The 19146-nt window shown below is 37.3% G+C and overlaps 1 protein-coding gene across 4 annotated transcripts in view; it reads right to left on the bottom strand.

Moving 5' to 3' along the window:
• Nucleotides 1-3321: 3321 nt before the first annotated feature.
• The window catches only part of SINHCAF (SIN3-HDAC complex associated factor), a 34764-nt gene continuing 18939 nt past the window's right edge, over nt 3322-19146 (bottom strand). For all 4 annotated transcript variants that reach the window (XM_058743186.1, XM_058743184.1, XM_058743185.1 and 1 more), the window contains exons 3-6: nt 18886-18985; nt 16801-16927; nt 9971-10121; nt 3322-6926 (exon numbers count right to left, since the gene is read on the bottom strand). In XM_058743186.1, coding sequence (XP_058599169.1) covers nt 6767-6926; nt 9971-10121; nt 16801-16927; nt 18886-18985 — 538 coding nt within the window. In that variant the 3' untranslated portion in view covers nt 3322-6766. The remainder of the gene's footprint in view (nt 6927-9970; nt 10122-16800; nt 16928-18885; nt 18986-19146) is intronic.

Genomic DNA, 19146 nt, shown 5'->3' with positions numbered 1-19146 from the left:
TTTTTTGAAGGGGTAGGTGTCTTGATGTGCAATGTTTAAGACCTCTTCTGTGTTCACCGTAAGTATAGATGATAAAAAGTTTTCATTCCTATTGTATCCACTTAGACCTCAAAGATTAAAATAACAAATGATGGCACAAACCTTCCACTGTACATGAGGCCAGGACTTTTATGATGCATTCTCTCATTTTATTCTTACTGAAATTCTGCTATATTTCCTCCAATTTACAGAGGAGGAAATGAGCTCAGAGAAATGATCTGAGATCCTATAGCCAGAAAGCACCAAAATCAAGATTTGAATTCAAGTCTTCAGCCTCTAATTCCATTGTTTATTCATCTATGTCCTGGTGATATTTACTAATAAGCTCGTGTGCCAAACATAGCCCCTACACACCACGCACATCTTTACTTCTGAATGAAAACCACAGAAAAATCAAGAAAACAAAAGTTAAATGCAACTAAAGGGCAAGGATAAGCACAACACCTTCAGTGAGCTAAGATCCTCAAAGGACTTAAGGATTGCATGACTTCTCAAGTGTAAGGAACTATTTAGGATATTTAATAGGGTCTTGGGACATAGGTGCTCAATGAATACTTGAAAGCTTGTTTGAAAAGTCTCCAGGCACCTGGGTGGCTCAGCTGGTTAGGCATACAACTCTTGTTTTGGCTCAGGTCATGATCTCACAATTCTGTGGGTTCGAGTCCCTGTGTGGTGCTTTGTGCTGGTGGCACGGAGCTTGCTTGGGATTCTCTCTCTCCCTCTCTCTGTCCCTCCCCAACTAGTGCTTTCTCTGTCTCTCAAAAATAAACTTAAAAAAAACCTTTTTTTTAAGTCTCACAGTACAGGGGTACGTGGGTGGCTCAGTCGATTAAGGTCAAGGTTTCTACTCAGGTCATGACCTCATGGCTCGTGTGGTTGAGCCCCACGTGGGGCTCTCTGCTGTCCGCGCAAAGCCCACTTTGAATCCCGTCTTCCCTCTCTCTCTGCCCCTTTCCCACTAGTGACACATACTTTCTCAGAAATAAACACTGAACTAAAAAACTCACAGTACCACTCCACAGACTGCTCATTTACAAAAGGAAAAAAAAATGTACATTAAAATGGAAAAATCTGGCATTCATCTTCTTAACCAAATGATCAATCTTAGCATCACCAAACAGTGCCAAGTTAACACTGTGTACATCTTCATGACACAGTAAGAGATAACCACACAGCCTGTTATACTCCTACCAAAAAGTATAACCCAAATCTACTAAAAAAGTCAGAAAAATATCCAGGATATGGGACATTGTAAAACGGACTTGGACACTTCAAAAAGTTCAATGTCGTGGTGGGGGGCGGGGGGAACGCAGAGGACTTTGCAGATTAAAATGTATACAAAAACCTCATTGGCTAGATCCTGGATGAGGAAAAAGTTTAATAAGATATTCTGGAACAACAGGGGCAATTTATCTCCTACAAATCTATGTTAGATGTTATTCATTTATTGTTAATGGTCTCCGGTGGGGCAATGGCATTGTGGCTTCATGTATAAAATTCTTATTCCAAGGAGATGAATACAGGAGATGAATAAGTATACAGGGAGGAAGTGCCATTTTGTCACAACTTACTTTCAAATGATTCAGCAAGACAAATTAGATAAAATACATGTGGTAAAATGTTAACAACTGGTGGATCTAGGGAGAGGTTATACTCTTGTACTGCCCTTTCAAGTTCAAATATATTTTAAATTCTTGATATTCATCAAGACCAATAGCATAAACTCAACTCTATGAACGACTTCTGAAACTACAAAATTATAACCGATAAATATGTATTGTGCTCCTGTTATGTTAATAATCACTGCGTTAGACTCTCAGAGCTATAATGGTGAGCCGAGAGGGTTCCAGCTTCCATGTAAACTACTTAACAGATAACTGTGTGAGTGATGGAGGGGGCGGGGTACAGTGGCTGTTCTGGATGGCTTCTCCAAGTGAGTAGAACCTGAAGAGTAAGCAGGTGATGCCTAGCCAGATGATGGTGGAGAGACGGGTCAGGGGGAACAGTATGTGTGAAGGAACTAATGATGATGGAGTTGGACAACCTGGAAAGTGACAGGAGTATTTATTCCTGGTGCTTTCCACAACCTCACACCCTTCCTACATAGCCCATCTCCTGGTTCCATTTACCACTCCTCCCCCTCAACCTTTCAGACCTAAAGGTGGTAACAGCATCATTACCAGTCCCAGTGCAAACGGGCCTGAGAACTGCACTCCCCCCTGGGGTTTCCTCACCTTGTGCACACAGTTTTGTAAAGTCCCTTTACTAAACTTTCCTTAAATTATCAAATTGCAGTAAGTCATCTATTTCCTGCCAGCACCCTGATTGATAAAGAATACACTTGTTACCTTAAAGGCGGGAAGGGATGCATAATTGTTCAGGCTCCTATTTTAATCACACCAATTACTTGCTGAGTAATCTTGAGATTTTTGAGACTTAATTTTTGATATTTAAAACAACCACTCCTTGTATGGAAATAAATTTCATATTAAAAAAAATACTCTTGGGGCACCTGGGTGGCTCAGTCAGTTAAGCATTTGACTCTCAGTTTCAGCTCAGGTCATGATCTCACGGTTTTGTGAGTTCGAGCCCCACGTCAGGCTCTGTGCTGACAGTGTGCAGCCTGCTTGGGATTGATTCTCTCTCTTCCTCTCTCCCTGCCCCTCCCTCACTCATGATGTCTCTCTCAAAATGAGTAAATAAACTTAAAAAAAAATGTTTTTAAAAACCACCACTCTCTTGTCATTACAAAAATGCAGAAGCAAAAACCATGGATAATGTTAAAGCTAGTAAGCTGTTAAGTATAGAGAACTGAAGTTCTACAATGGAGTAAATGATTTTTTCCCTTTCAAGCACTGAGACAAAAGGACAGGCTTTGCCAAAATCTCTTCAGCTCTCTAAACTGAAAGATTAGGCTCTTTCAGACTAAAGCCTGCAACTATGTATGTCCAAGACTCCCTAACCCAGCATACAGTAACAAGCAGTTTCTAACCAGGGTGCAAGATATCTGAAACCTAAAGCATTCTCATGATCACAATGAGTAACCAAACTCCACAGCTCGAGAAACTGTTAGAACCCTCAGATCCCTTTGAGAACATGAGTCTGTGAAATTATCTTTGATCCAATTTGGCTTTTTCCCCCTTTCCCAGTTCACTGAACATCACACAAAATGACTGCCAGAAGTACCACAATGCTAAATCTGGAGCATTAGGAAGCTGTCATAGGGACGATGGATCAAGAGGCTCCCTGGGTACCTTCCATTCTTCACTGCAGAGCAAGCAGTTAGCTTTGGACACCTTCATTTATTTTTAGAATACCCAGTTGTTTCACTAAACTGCCTGAAGACTATTTTCTACACAAAAAGACAGTGTATTAATAGGCACAACATCAAACTTAAGAAACAAAACTTGAACAACGGATTTAGACAGTTAACAGCTAACCTCTCAGCCAGGGTAAAACTTGCCTCCCATTTTCATCCTTCAAGAGAGCAAGGTGACCACCTCCAAATGCAGGTTAAGACAGCAGAGACGGGGGCCGATTCAGACAGCAAAGGCTTTGGAATCAGGAAAGTTGATTTTATTTAAGTTACATGACCTTCTTGCACCTCTACTTACTCACCTGTGAACAGGTTTGTGTTTTTTTCTAAACTTTGCAAAGTTGTTTAAACAATGTTTAAAAGTGCCTGACCCACCGTAGGAGAACTTTTTTTTTGTACTTGCTACAGAAAGCACTTGTAATGTAGGGCAAAGAGGCCCAATTTCAAGTTAGAAAAGAAAATGAGGTGCTGTGGCAGGCAACACTCTAAGATGTTCCTCATGGGCCCCACACCCCACCTCATGGTGTTCATTGTGTAACCCTCTTCATTAGAATGTGGGAAGGACCTGAGGACACTCCAACTCACCAGCAAACTGGCTCTGGAGACCTGCTGGCTCCATGCACCAAGCGGCCAAGTCAGGAGAACCCAGGTGGTAATGAGCCAAGGGGCCCTACAGCCAATAAGGAATCTGAACTCTCCATCCTAAAGCCACAGGACACAGATGCTGCTGACAACCTGAGCTTAACTTCAGGGTAACTTGGTAACTTCACCGTTAACTAAATTAGGTACTGGCAAATCATCTGCAAGATCCCAAAGCAAATTTAAGCCCTAACAATAGTACAGAAAGTTTGGCCCACAGGATCCACTTTTCCCAACTAATAAGCAATCTGTTTTTAAAACTTTGATATGGATTACATACATCCCTTTAGATTCCTCATAATTCTATAAAGTAAATAATTCTGGAAAGTAAATGATTTTACAGAAGTTTGGAGGCTCACAAATGCAAAGAGACTCAAATGGCTAATAAAGGGGCAAAGCCAGACATCAGAGACCAGGTCTGACCCCAATGCCCAAATCCAGCTTTCCCTATAACCAATTTTTATAATTTCTTTAAAGTCTCAATGACGATTCCCACTATGCCCATAGACAGTAATAATAAAACCACAACACAGACCTTAAAACACTGGAAACATTTAAAAAGTAATAAAATTAAGTTAAAATAAAATAGAAACGAAGTAAACCAACGAACCGTTGAAGAGACTTTATCCTTCATTGTTAAAATCATCTTATCTACTAGGTCAATTATTGGGCATGTCAATTAAAACGTCTTTTATTTTAAAGTATCTCTCGGTAAAGAGGCCTTTTTCTCTCAGGGCTTGTTATAATACGAAAGGGTTAAAACTGCATATCTGTGAAGGTCAAAAACATTCTTACCTAAGAACACCTTTTCAACAAAGCCACAAAACATCTTCTTTTATTTTCTAGTAAGACTAAATTTATTCAATACCCTAGTAAAAGTTTTGATTATAAGTATCCAACAGTATAAAAAGTACAAAACAGATTTGTAGATTTCTAATATATTAATACAAAGTGCATGACTACATACAGTACATCCTACAGGCAAAGAGGTGGAAGGGGAAAAAGAAGGCTGTGGTTGAGGTCTAGTAATAAATAAATAAATACAGAAGTAGAGATGATCCATATTATAGTATATTCTACCACCAATACTGTAGCCAAAATGTACAAAAAAAAAAAAAAGAAAAAAACCATTTCAAAACAACAGGAGGAAGATGATAATGGCTGGGACTCTTGTAATTCACCTCAGAGGCTGTGGGATAGCCAACCCAACTCACGGTGTAATCTGTGCACATGGTGGCTTGTAGTTTTTGCCATAAGGAAGAAATATAAAATTTTAAGTTTAGATTAAGAATTATAAAACTATATGGTGCCCGTAAAAAGTGGCTCACTCCTTACTTTTATACTATCTAATTTTTAAAATCCAGTTTTAAAAATAAGCACTGAGTCATGTTATTATAAGGTAGGCAAATGATCCTCCCTAATTATGAGAAGTCTGAACCGGTGATAGGTTATTCCTGAACGTTTAAAAAAGAGGCAATGACAGTACTTTGGTTTGGGTTCAAGTAAAAAGGCTTCAAATGAAGATTTTGGAATCGAAGAGCTCCGTGTTCAGGATGCATCATCTAACATCTCAATGTTCATAAAGCCTGACTAAAAGAAGTCAAACCTAAACCAGCCCACTCAGCATTAACACACACCTCTTTTCTTTTAGAATTTTACTTTAATATAGAGTGGGAAACAAACAAACAAAAAAAAAAAAACCCCAAACCCTAATAGGTTAAAACCAGTCAAACAACCACTCTACACAGACAAAACCTTCACAAAGGTCAACTGAAGTAATCCAGAGCTAAAACTGAATTGCGCAGATTTTCAATGAAGTCACCAGTCATGTAACACAAACAAAAGTCAATTATTTACACACTAGGCAAGCCCTCTAAGAAATGTGCCCCAAGAAGCATTAACCTTTGTTTTTTTGTGTGTGCCATCCTGAAGACTTGTACAGTTTTAAAGATAATTTAACATTTTTAATAGAATGTGATCTCTACCATGCGGTAATGCTTTGGTTCTCTTCATTTAGGATTGCTCATCCTAAAACTTGACATTTCCCCAGAGGAGCTTTGATTCTGCTTTAGAAGTTTCAATATAGATTAAAATCTTTATCAAAAATGAATATGGAGGGAGGTGACAGAGGATGCAACATACACACTCAAGTTACCTCTCTGTATGTTTAGAAACTACTCCTTCAAGGCATTTGCACCAGAGAGCTTAGTCTGTCCTGCTTAATATTCAGTAGTACAGGTTTGAATCATCAGAACCTTGGCAAGACCTTAAATTATGAACAACTACCTCTTGGGGCAAGTCCACGTTACTGAGTTATGACAAATTTATTATCAGGAAGGAAAACAAGTATAGCCAGCCATCTTAAAAATGCCCCAACCACTGCTTCTCAATATAGAAAGACTAAAACTACATACGTTTATCATACAACAAATCCCATCTCTGTCCCCTGAAATTCCCCTAGATTCATTCATTAGAAGGGGATAAAAAAAAAAAAAAAAAGACTTAAAGAGCACTTTACAGCAGCATTCAGCTTTCCTATGAAATACTCAGCATCTTAAATATTATGTACACTTTTTTTTCTTTTAGTAAGCTAGACACTGGCTTCAGAGTTTGTGGAACTGGAGGAGAAATAACAACCCATTCAAAACTATTCTAGAAAGTGTCTTTTGGCAGAATAGCAGGTATCCAAGTTAAAAATAGGAGGGTTTTGTTGCTTTGTTTTCTTTCCAAAATTTAAATCGTTTTTTTGTTCCCCTTCTACCTAAACCTCAGTCACCACTCCTGAGTGGAGATGGGCAGAGGCTCTGGCCCCTGCTCCTCCGGCTTCTCAGCAGCTGCTTTCTTATTGCTGCAGCAAGGCTTGAATAGATGTGTGTCAATGAGGACTTCTCCAAAACGGCCTTTATAGATAATCCCACAACATATTTTCTGTCTAAAAGAAAAAAATGGGAGATGGAATATATTAATAAGGTAGAAAACTAGCAATACAAGGAAACAAAAAAAACAAAAAAAAAAAAGAAAGAAAGAAAGAAAGAAAAATCTACATAATTGTAACTAGTACAACATGATCAAAAGGTTCTACTTTTACAGTCTTATCACATTCCAACTGAAAGGCTCCTAGAGAGACCCCAATTAACTGGGTAATGGGAATTACCCAGGTCCCTTAAATTCCACACTGGAACCTTATCAAAGATTAAGGTGTGGGGATCATTCTGAGAGACAGCAGTTTCAGAGGCTGCTCCTGAAGTTGTAAACTGTTTCAAATATACAAATAGGCATTAAAAATGACTACCAAACACCCACGGATCACATACTCTAAGGGAATAATCATTTCCTGTGAAGTCCCCCTGTATGTTTCTCTCCAGTCCCATCCTGCCCAATCTCATTCACTCCAACTTCAATTTAAGCCTATCAGTGCCTTTTTTCTTTACACTTCAGTTTTAAAACAAGTCTACATCTCTTCATATATTGCTCAACTATCTCCTATTTAAAAGAAACACATGTATGGAATCATACTCTACTGCTGCAATTTTCTCAACATTGAGGTTCAAACCCATTGTCAAAGTTTTATTTCGTTTTGTGTATAGTATTCCACCATGTGAATTTATTCACACTCCTTTTGATGGGACTTTTGCTACCATAAACATGCTGTACACATCAATGTGCGTCTAACATTTTTTTCTTCTAGGTTATGTGGCTGGTATATAGGAACTGAAACATGTTCATGTTACTTCGAAAATGCCAATTATTTATTAATGCGGTTCCCTTCTATCCCTATTTACTAAAGGTTTTATTTTAAACCTTTAAGGAACATTCAAATATATCAAACATCTTCAAAGTACTGCTAAGATGACAGGCATTTTTTTTCCTTCCTTTACAAACTGTCAGTGTGGCAAATTCTATCAGTTGACTTTTAATGTTTAAAGCAATCTTACACCCCTAGAATAAATCCAATCTGGTCATGATATACTCTTTTGGTATCAAAGTTATATATATTAGCCTCATAGAATGCTTAGGGCCTATGCCCTCTTTTATTCATAATCTGAAAACATTATGCAAGATCAGAATCATGTGTTTCTGGATTGTTTGGGAGAACGTGCCTAAGATGAGCCTGGGATTTTTGGAGAGAAGACTTTGGCCACTGAATCAACTTCTCTATTGTAACACTATACAGGTTTTCTATTTTGTCTTGAGACAGTTTTGGAAAACTGTCTTCTTCTATTAATGTATCCACTTCATCTGTATGTCCAAATTTACTAGCATACAGTTGTTTTCATGTCCTACTGTCTTTTACATTTGTCTTAATTATAGATAAATCTCCCTGTTTTGTCTAAGGTGCTTATGAATATGATCTCTTTTTATCTGCTTCATCACTACTAATTTTTTTGGTCAGGTCCTTTTCAAGATCCAACTCTTAGCTTTACAGATCCTGTTCATTGCTTACCAGTTTTCTACTCCATTTATTTCTACTTGTATCTTTAGGACTTCATTGCTTTTATTTTTCTTTGTATTGGGCTTCATTATCTTTAAACTGAATGCTTATCATTTCACATATTTTTAGTTTTTCCTTTTCTAAGCATTGAAAGCATTAATTTTTCCTCCAATTCTTTTTAATTTCATACCATGTTTTGATTTGTGGTATTTTTCAGTTATTTTTTTAGTTATAAAGATTTTCTAATTTTTAGTCTATTGTCTTCTTGGACCCATGGTTTCTATTTTCATTTTGTTTTGCTAGGTATATTTTTAAGAATATTTTTACATTTTCTGCCCTTCCCTTCTTGACTCTGGAGGTGTTCACTCTTTTTATTTAATTCTATGAGTGGGGACACAGTTACTCAACTCCCAAAGTTATTCAACATATTTATAGTTAACAAGGCAAAGGATGTTAGGATACCTTAACTCCTATCCCTTTTATTCCCTTGATTTATATGCTACTGTTTCGTAACTATTTTTACCCCCACAACTATTATTATTTTAAGCAATTTGTTTAAATTTACCTAAATATTTGCTACTTTATCTATCCTTCTCAGAATTTTAATCTAGGATCTCTTTTTCTGCCTGTAGAACTTTGTTATTTAGGGTCAGTCTGATGACAAATTCTCAACCTTTTTCCTAGTCAAAGTCTTATGCCCTTGTTCATAGAAGGTAAGTTTGTTTAAGTAATCTTTACACCCAATGTGGGGATCAAACTCCATACCTCAAGATCAAGAGTCACATGCTCTTCCCATAAACCAGCCAAGCACACCCCCTCCAAAGGATATTTTTGCTACACATATATATAATTCTAGGTTGAGAGTTACTACTTCTTGGCCCACTGAATATATTAATCTATTATTTTTTGGCTTCCTTTGTCCATACTGAGAACTCAGCTTTCAGTGCTGTTCCTTTGAAAACAGTCTTTATTTTTTCTCACTGTTAAAGAACTATTTTGTCTTTCATGTTCCATAGTTTCATATAATCATCTATGCGTGAATTCTATCATAAAATAAATGCTTATTATCTCACTTTTAATTTGTTAGTCTTCTCGAATCTGTGAAATAGAAAATAAAATCCTTAGCTGCTTTTCTCTTTCCAAATCTACTACCTCTTTTCGACTTTGGGGTTCCACATTTACTTAGCATTTGGCCTGGTCTTTGATTATTCCTTACTAATTTGCTCACTTATCAATGTGACTTTTAAAGACTTAAAAATATGCATTTCTAGCTTTTACTTTTCTCAGTGAGAGTTGGTCAGAAAGAATACCCAGTCTACTCCATTACAGGAAACATACATTCCCTAACATGATTTTTATTTTAAATCAATTTTAATAGGAAAAGCACATAAATCACAGCTCTCGGCTCAATTCTTGCTTATCCACCTCCAACCATGTGTGCTACCAGCTGTATGCCAAATGCCATTTAACTGCTAAGGAAGTGGGAAACCATCGCCTGTAATTAAGAAGGTTTGCTGGTTAGAGAGATATTTTGTTGCTTTTACCTTTTCCAGTACGTGAGATCTAAAAAGGAAAAAACTGGCGTTCTGTTAGAGCCAGAAGCCATCTCTGTATCTGAGCCATCATCTGACTGGTTACTATAACAAGGAGACTGAGCTGGGGAGGCACTTGAGGTGGTACTGTGAGCATCAGAATCTGCAATAAAGAGGGAAAAAAATTATAATTTAATTTCATTATATGTAACTAAGGCTCAGCATAAAAAACCGTGAGTTAGTAGAAAGAAAAAAAGAATTTATTTTCTATTCACTACTGATATTTGAAGATATTTGTACAAGTGTTTCTAAAAAGAAAATGAGGCCGTAAGCTTCCAGGAAGATAGGAGTAGACATACCTTTCCCCATTCCTCCTGCTAATAAATAAGTACAACTAAAAACCCAGGGTATTGCATATAAAACAAACCTAATGACTCTGAAAGTTGGCAACAGCTAGAGAGCTCAACCTAAGGAAGGACATGGTGGTGCGTTCTCTAGTTTCTATGGGTTTTCTTTTTTGCCTCATAAATCCAGTCTTCGAGCTAGAGAAGCCAGCAGCACAGAAATACCGATGGGTATAGACAAAAAAAAAAAAAAGAAAGAAAGAAAGAAAAAAAGAAAAAAACCCAACAAAACCCTGCTCTCTAGTCAAAGGGGCAGAAAAGTGGCAGCCTAAGCAAGACAGGAAACTTTTATCAGAGTCATAATTTTATCAGAGTAATAATCACTCTACTCCAGCCAAACACCACAGAAAACAGAGGCCCCAGTCCCACCCACTCCAGCAGAGGCCAAGTGGGGAACCTAAGATTTCCATCCTCATAAGACTGTTACAAAGCACCAACACATCCACCAGGTTGTCAGAGGAAGCCTGTTGAGAAGTCAGGACTTTAGCCATGGCCCACCACAAATGAGTATCCCCACCATGTGGGAACTTCAACTCCCACCCCCATCCCACAGCAATGAGGAGCTTCTCCCACCTCAGGTGTCAATGAAGGTTAACTGGGGAACCTTTTAACACCACCACACAGTGAAAAAGTGATGCCTCTGTCTCGTTGCCCCTGATAAAAGGGTGTCCAAAAAAAGACAGTAAAACCAAAGTTTTAAAGTAGATCCATAACATAATTTTTAAAAATCCAAGTTTCAATTAAAAAAAAAAAAAAAAAAAGTCCCTCAAATCCAGAACCAAAATCTCAAACTGAGTGAAAAGGGAAGTAGATGTTAACACCAAGAGGACAGAGATGTTAGAATGATCTAACAAAGATTTTAACATAATCATGACAAAAATGCTTCAGTGAGCCATTGTGAACATGCCTGAAACAAAAATATTATCAGCGAATAGGTCTCAATGTATTTATTTTTTTTAATATTTATTTATTTTTGAGAGAGAGAGACAGAGAGTGAGCGAGCGCGGGAGAGGGCAGAGAGAGAGGGAGACACAGAATCTCCAGGCTCTGACCTGTCAGCACAGAGCCCAACACAGGGCTCAAACTCATGGACCGCGAGATCATGACCTGAACTGAAGTCAGACGCTTAACCAACCGAGCCACTCGGGCCCCCCAAACACGTCTCAATTTAAAAAAATAAATAAAAGTTATAAAGAAGAACCAAGTGGAACGGAAATTTGAGCTGCGAAAAAAAAAAGAAAGAAAAAAATGAAATAAAAAGCTCAGTGGATGGAGCTCAACAGCAGAATGGAGGGGACAGAGGAAACAATCAATGAACTGGAAGAAAGAACAACAGAAATTATCCAACCTGAACAACACAGAGAAAACAAATGAATAGAGCCTTAGAGACCTCTGGGACTATGACAAAAAAATCTACATTCGTGTCATTGCAGTCCTGGAATAAGAAAGAGGGCGGAAGTGAAAATATACTCAAGGAAATATAATGGCTGAAAACTTGCCAAATTTGGCAAGAGACAAACCTATAGAGAGATTCAAGAAGCTGAGCAAACCCCAAACAGGATATACTCAAAGAAATCAATGCCAAGACACGTTGATAATTAAATTTCTGAAAACTAAAGATAAAGGAAAAAATCTTAAAAGCAACCAAAAACAACACCCTACCTATAAAGGGAAAACAACAGATCCTGATTTAATAAGGAATAAAGGCAATTCATCAGATACAAGCTAAACATTAAACATGATTTAGTACTTTTGCCCTTAGAAGACTCCATATAAATTTACTAGCCAGAAAATGAGTCTTTTTGGTGGATGGTCACCATGCTCTAAGGCTATCAAACTGCTATTCTACAGTGACAGCAGTATCACAAATAGGGGTTGAGATTACCACCCGCCCCCAGGATAAGTGGATAGAGCAACCCTCCAATTCAAAGAAGCAATTAAGTTGTTTTGTTTTGTTTTTAACGTTTATTTATTTTTGAGACAGAGAGAGACAGAGCATGAACAGGGGAGGGGCAGAGAGAGAGGGAGACACAGAATCGGAAGCAGGCTCCAGGCTCTGAGCCATCAGCCCAGAGCCTGACGCGGGGCTCGAACTCACGGACCGCGAGATCATGACCTGAGCTGAAGTCGGACGCTTAACCGACTGAGCCACCCAGGCGCCCCAGCAATTAAGTATTAAGTACTTATCTACTAGACCTCAAACCCCATGTCATACTCTACATGGGAAGAAATAGACCAAAGAAAACTTATGGATAGACCGTAGAATGCTTTGTATTAACAAAATTTTACATGTAAAATCCTCAAGAATAGCAGGCTTTAAAGAAATAAGTCTACTGGAATGTTTAAAAGGCTTCCCAAACAATTAGCAGCAGCAGCAGTCAGCTCTATGCTGGAGAAGAAAACTCACTATCCAAGGAAGTGCTTAATAGCTATGGAACATTTGAAGCAGCAGTTATTAGATCATTTTCTACCTATAAAAATGGCCGTTTCTAATGGTTTAATCTAACACTTGAGACACTAGAATATAACTATATAAAAAGCAGTTAGGAAGAAAACTCTTCTGGAATGCAGGCCTAGAAATTCTTCAAAGAACCACAATTTTTAAAATCTTAAAAATTGTGGGATTTGAAAAGGCACAAAGAAGTAATTAGCTAAGCATGGGGTAGTGGAAGCAGAACACACTATGCACAGGAAGGGAATGGACTCAGCCCAAATATTCTTTGCCTAAAATAGGACCTGCAAAGACTCACTAGGGATTTTCAGCTTTATTCCATAGCAACAAGAATTCATTGTAGGTTTTAGGAAGAATGACAAAAAGAATAAACTAACATTTATACAGGAATTTGTTTTGTTTTACAAAATCTTTTTAGTTGATTATCCCCTTTTCTCGGATAAGAAAATTATGGTTCTATGTGAAGTTAAATTTCATGAATGGTAACTCAAATCCTGATCTTCAAGCTCTAGGTCTAATGCCTTTGCAGTACACCACCCAAAGGAAAGAATATCTCAGAAAAAAAGTCAGGTAAACGCAGGATGCAGGGAAAGCAAATATATAACAAGAGACCGGGACACCATTTAGTGGCTGATGTATATAAAAATTGAAGTATATCAAAACTGTTGTGTTGCACACAGGTGCTAGCAATTCACAATGCACATTGGAAAACCCAGTTTCAGTCTAAGCCTCCAAAGCCCACACACCTTTTTCAAAGGGATTTATCTTCAGTCTCCAATCCCTCCTTCCACAACACAGCTTTATAATAAAAATCTAAAATTACACTGGACATATTCCCTTAGGTAAGGCGAAATTTAGTCAGGTTTCACTTTTCCTATAATTAAAGGGAGGAGCTAAGAGCATACATATGAATAATCAATTCCTCTAACCTTCAAGTGGTAGAAGAAAATTACTATTTCTCAAATGTTCATTAAAACACTTAGTGAGAATGGAGGGTTGGCTCAGTCTTTTTCTTTTCCCCTGGTGATAGCTGGTTAAGAAAGGAACATGTATAAACAACCCAGTTACAAAATAGGTAGAGGATGTTAATAGACATTTATCCAAAAAAGATAAAAAAGGACAAGAAATAAGTGTTGGCAAGGATGTGGAGAAAAAGGAACCCTCATGCATTGTTGACAGGAATGCAAACTGGTGCAACTACTGTTGAAAACAGTTTGGAGGTTCCTCAAAAAACTAAAAACAGAAATACCCTACGACCCAGCAATTGCACTGCTAGGTATTTATCCAAGGGATACAGGTGCGCTGTTTCGAAGGGCACATGCCCCCCACTGTTTATATCAGCACTATCAACAATATCCAAAGTATGGCAAGAGCCCAAATGTCCATCAATGGATGAATGGATAAAGGAGATGTGGTATATATACATAAAATGGAGTATTACTCGGCAATCAAAAAGAATGAAATCTTGCCATTTGCAACTACATGGATGGAACTAGAGGGTATTATGCTAAGTGAAATTAGAGAAAGACAAATATCATATGACTTCACTCATATGAGGACTTTAAGAGACAAAACAGATGAACATAAGGGAAGGGAAACAAAAATAATATAAAAACAGGGAGGCGGACAAAACAGAAGAAACTCATAAATATGGAGAACAAACAGAGGGTTACTGGAGGGGGTGTGGGAGGAAGGATGGGCTAAATGGGTAAGGGGCACTAAGGAATCTACTCCTGAAATCATTGTTGCACTATATGCTAACTAATTTGGATGTAAATTTTAAAAAATAAAATAAATAAAAAAAATTTCAAAAAAAAATTAAAAGTAGAATGATTATTTGATCATATTATTACCCTAATTTTTTGATAAGATATATGCACCCCTGTGTTTACTGCTGTGTTATTTACAATAGCCAAGATATGGAAGCAACTCAAATGTCCATCTATATAGATGAATGGATAAAGATGTGGGGGTGGGGAGTGTCTGCAATGGAATACTACACAGCCATTAAAAAGGAGATTCAAAAAGAAAAAGGTTTCCAATGACGTAGATGGAGCTAGAGAGGATTATGCCTAATGAATAAGTCAGAGAAAGACAAATACCATGTAATTTCACTCATGTGGAATTTAAGGAACAAAACATGAACATAGGGAAAATAAAAAGACTCAACTATAGAGAACAAACTGAGGGTTAATGGAGGACACTTGTTGTGATGAGCAGCGGGTACTGTACGTAAGTGATCAATCACTAAATTCTCCACCTGAAACTATTATTACACTGTTTGTTAACTGGAATGTAAAGAAGAACTTGAAAAAAACTTTTAAAGAACATGTATAGTTAAAATACATACATATTTCATATCACCTAAATATTTTACTATAAAGTATTAAAATATTTTAGTCGAAGATTAAATGTATCATCAGAATAACTATGGACTGGTAACACCTGCTTAAAAGAGCAGAAAGTTAGCAGATGATCTGCAAAGCCTTCAGAGTCGTGGGCACTGGTTATATACTACAAGGAGCAGGGTGGTGTTGCAGAAAGAGCAAACAGCTTTGAAGTTAGACAAACCTGAGGTCAAACTCATCTCTATCGTCTTTACTAAGTAACCTGGCTCAAGGTTAAATCACCACTCTACTTCCTATCCTAATCTCTAAAACAAATTACTGAGATAACTATGTATGTAAAATACTTGGTACATCTACCAAAATGTCCCAAGAGATGACAGTTTTCCTTTCCTCACTCTACCTTATCAGTGTATTTAACTCTCTTTTACCATTTTTCTAAAACAAGCATTGATGATATTTTGTCTAACAGCGTCCTACAAATTGTTTTTATAATCCTGAAAACTCTCTGACCAGTCCACAACCTCATCTACAGTTTTGAAAAAGCTCTGAAAACAGAGTCTATTCCCAACCCATTTGGCCACAAAATCTGGCCTGACATGAATGAACTATAACATTAGGGTAGCCAAACCTGACTAGCCCATGCAAGTTTTATTTATTCCACCTTTGTGAATATGACTACATTTCTACGGCAGAAATACTAACGTGTTTGATTTCAGTTGTTTTGCCTCAGAAACCCTCCCCTCATTGTGTTACATATAACAAACAACATTATATGCACTGCAATTCCTTTTCAAAAGCTGAAATCTAAATTCCGAAATACAGAAGTACCACTACAGGTGCTCTCCCCCTCAACAACTTCCTTTAAGAGTAGATGAACCTGGTATTAATTTATCATTCCTTTCCCATTCCATCACTCCACACAACACACACTGTCCCAGAAACCTGAAAGTCCTGAGGCTAGCTTTACCACAATATGTAAGTTATGATTCCTAAAGTTACTTTCCAGAAAACCTGGGCTTTAGTCTCAGACTGTCCACTAATATTATTTACATACCTTTCTGCACATCTCCAGACCTCTATTTCCTTATGCATAAAAATCAAGTAAACAAGCTTGAAAAATTCATCTTCTAGAACTTAACAGGTCAATAAACAGATCAGAGTGGTCAGAGCGATCTCCATACAATCTGAAGAAGTGGTCAGCTAGTCAAATTACTTTTATGTCATCAGGACTAAAGACAGAGTTTCAAGGGGTACCTGGGTGGCTCAGTCAGTTAAGCACCCAGCTTAGCTCAGGTCATGATCTCTCAGTTGGTGGGTTTGAGCCTCATGTCAGGCTCTGTGCTGACAGCTCAGAGCCTGGAGCCTCCTTCAAATTCTGTGTCCCTCTCTCTGCCCCTCTCCTCCCCTTCATGCTCTCTCTCAAAAATAAACATTAAAAATAAAACAAAACAAAATAAACATTAAAAATTTTAAAAGATTTCATAGAAATATCTCTACCACGTTGACAATGCCTTGCAACACTTTAAAGAAAATAACTTTAAAAATCTATACATACCATATGCCACCCCCAGGTAAAAATAAAAAACCAAACAACTATTCGTAACTACTCTTATTTCAATATCAAAACCTCAAACTTACTGTGACGTTTGAATTCCTTCTGTAGTTTACTGATCTGGTTGCTTTTTATCCTGTTTCCAGATAAAGTTTTCACTTTCTTTGGTTTCAATGTTGTCTTCAGACTGGGTCCTGCCCTTGCATCTACCACCTGGAAGAATATACTGAATATTTAATACCACTTAAAAAAATGACACCTCTTATATTCCCTTAGTTCAGACAAATGCCTATTTGAAGGAGCCTAAATTGAGAAGCAGTTTTCTACTAGAGTGTTTGAGAGCCCATGTGCACTTTTAATCATCACATGGTATTAAAGAATAATTTATCTCATGGGTTTTTTTTCTTCAAAGCAGGCAATAGTAACAATATACTGTACAAAAAACTTAAATAGATTTATATATGGTAAGAATGACCCAAAAGGTTAAAGAAAATCAAGACTTACAACAACTAACATTTCGATCAGACAGTGTTTTACAGTTTGCAAAAAGCTTTCATACTTTTTTTTTTTTTTTTTTAAATAGAGAGTAGACACACGCTCCCAGGAGAGGCAGAGACAGAATCCCAAGCAGGCTCTACGCTGTCACACTGTCAGTGCTATGCCAGAGGCAGGGCTTGAACCCACAAATGGTGAGATCATGACCTGAGCCAAAATCAGGAGTCAGATGCTTAACCAACTAAGCCACCCAGGCTCCCCTTTCATACACGTTTGAGTTTACTTTCACTACAAAGCAGTAAGGGGGCTATTTGTTAACTCCAATTTAGGGTGAAAGAAAACAAGAAATTATCTTTTGCCTTATTTCACTAAACTAGTAAGTGGGCAAGAATGGGTAGAGAGGGATACAAGACTCAAATTAACGTTTTCACAACTATGCTTTATGTTCTTTTCACCATACACTTTAATCCCTAAGGTCATTTACATGATGGCAATGGCATGTTCTCCCATAGTCTACCATGGCCATTGGTCTAGACCTACACGGTACTATTTCTTACAAATTTATTCACATTTACTATTTGCAGATTTGTACCCTTAAAAAGGTTGTCATCACCTTCAAAATCACAATTTCCAACTTCTCCAGACAAACTATTAAAGAAAATTCCCTTTTTTATAAATTAACAGACCCACAAAAACCTATCAAAATAATGTAACACCGTAACCAAAGGACAATGTAAGGCTAATTAATACTAGTATTGGGGGAAAAAAGATAAAGAATAAATGCATGCTGACTTAAAAACAAGTATTTTGTATAAATGCCATAAATGTTTTAAAAGCTAGCATAAGACTTAACAGTGCTGTTCTGATCACTGAAAACCAATGACAAAGGGCAAACAGAATACACATTTACATACCACTACAATCTCAACTAGATTTAAAAACACAGAGTAAGAATAGCTTCCACATAACTGATCACTGTGTTATATTTTATATATAAATCTTATTCAGTTCTCACAACAGCTCTGTGGGATAGCTACTATGTTTCCATTTTATAAATAAATGGAACTTGCCCAAAATTTGCAACTAGTAAGGCAGGATTCAAATCCAGTTCTGGTGCTAAACCCTATGTGCTCATTATACTACCTCCAGGAATTAGGATAAATGTTCCCCTGAGATGAAAAAAGGATCCATGTCTAATTAACCTTAGGAAATACATGAAATGTACACTGTGAATCTCTAAAATGGGGATACTGGATACAGCCTTAGGGAAATGATACACTACTCAAAATTTTGCTTCTAAACATGCCAAAATGTTAAGTAATTATATCTAAGCAGCAACTTGTGTTTTTCTTTATTCTTTTCACTTTTCCATCTGAGGAACGTACTACTTCCTAAATTGGGTGAAAACTAATGTTACTTTAAATGTAATAGAAGTTATCTGGGCACTCAGGTGGCTCAGTCAGTTAAGCACCCAAATCTTGATTTCAGTTTAGGTCATGATCTCACGGTTCATGGGATTGAACACTGCGTCTGTTAGTGCAGAGCCTGCTTAGGATTCTCTCTCTCTCTCTCTCTCTCTCTCTCTCTCCCTCTCCCTCTCCCTCTCTCTCTCTCTCTCTCTCAAAACAAATAAATGTAATAGAGGTATAACTGAGAAAGACAAAAGATGAACTAACATGATTCCAGTTTTTTTTTGATCCTGCTGGCAATTTCTTCCATCTTTTCACAAGCAGGACACAGGCATTACAGATGTCTCCTGAACGAGTCTCATGCAACCTAGTAAGAAAACAATCAAACTTTTATTAGACTCATTTATATTTAAGAATTCATGCAAGTGTATTTCTTTTGGGAAAAAAATCCAATTACAGTTTATAGATGCTATTGCTAATTGTCCTGGACGATACAGTTACATAGTTTCTATAGTACATTTTAGAAAT

The sequence above is a fragment of the Neofelis nebulosa genome, chromosome 8 (assembly GCF_028018385.1).
Source record: "Neofelis nebulosa isolate mNeoNeb1 chromosome 8, mNeoNeb1.pri, whole genome shotgun sequence".
Classification (NCBI taxonomy): Eukaryota; Metazoa; Chordata; class Mammalia; order Carnivora; family Felidae; genus Neofelis; species Neofelis nebulosa.
Note: the sequence above shows the minus strand (reverse complement) of the source record. Positions and strands in the feature narration are given on the sequence as shown.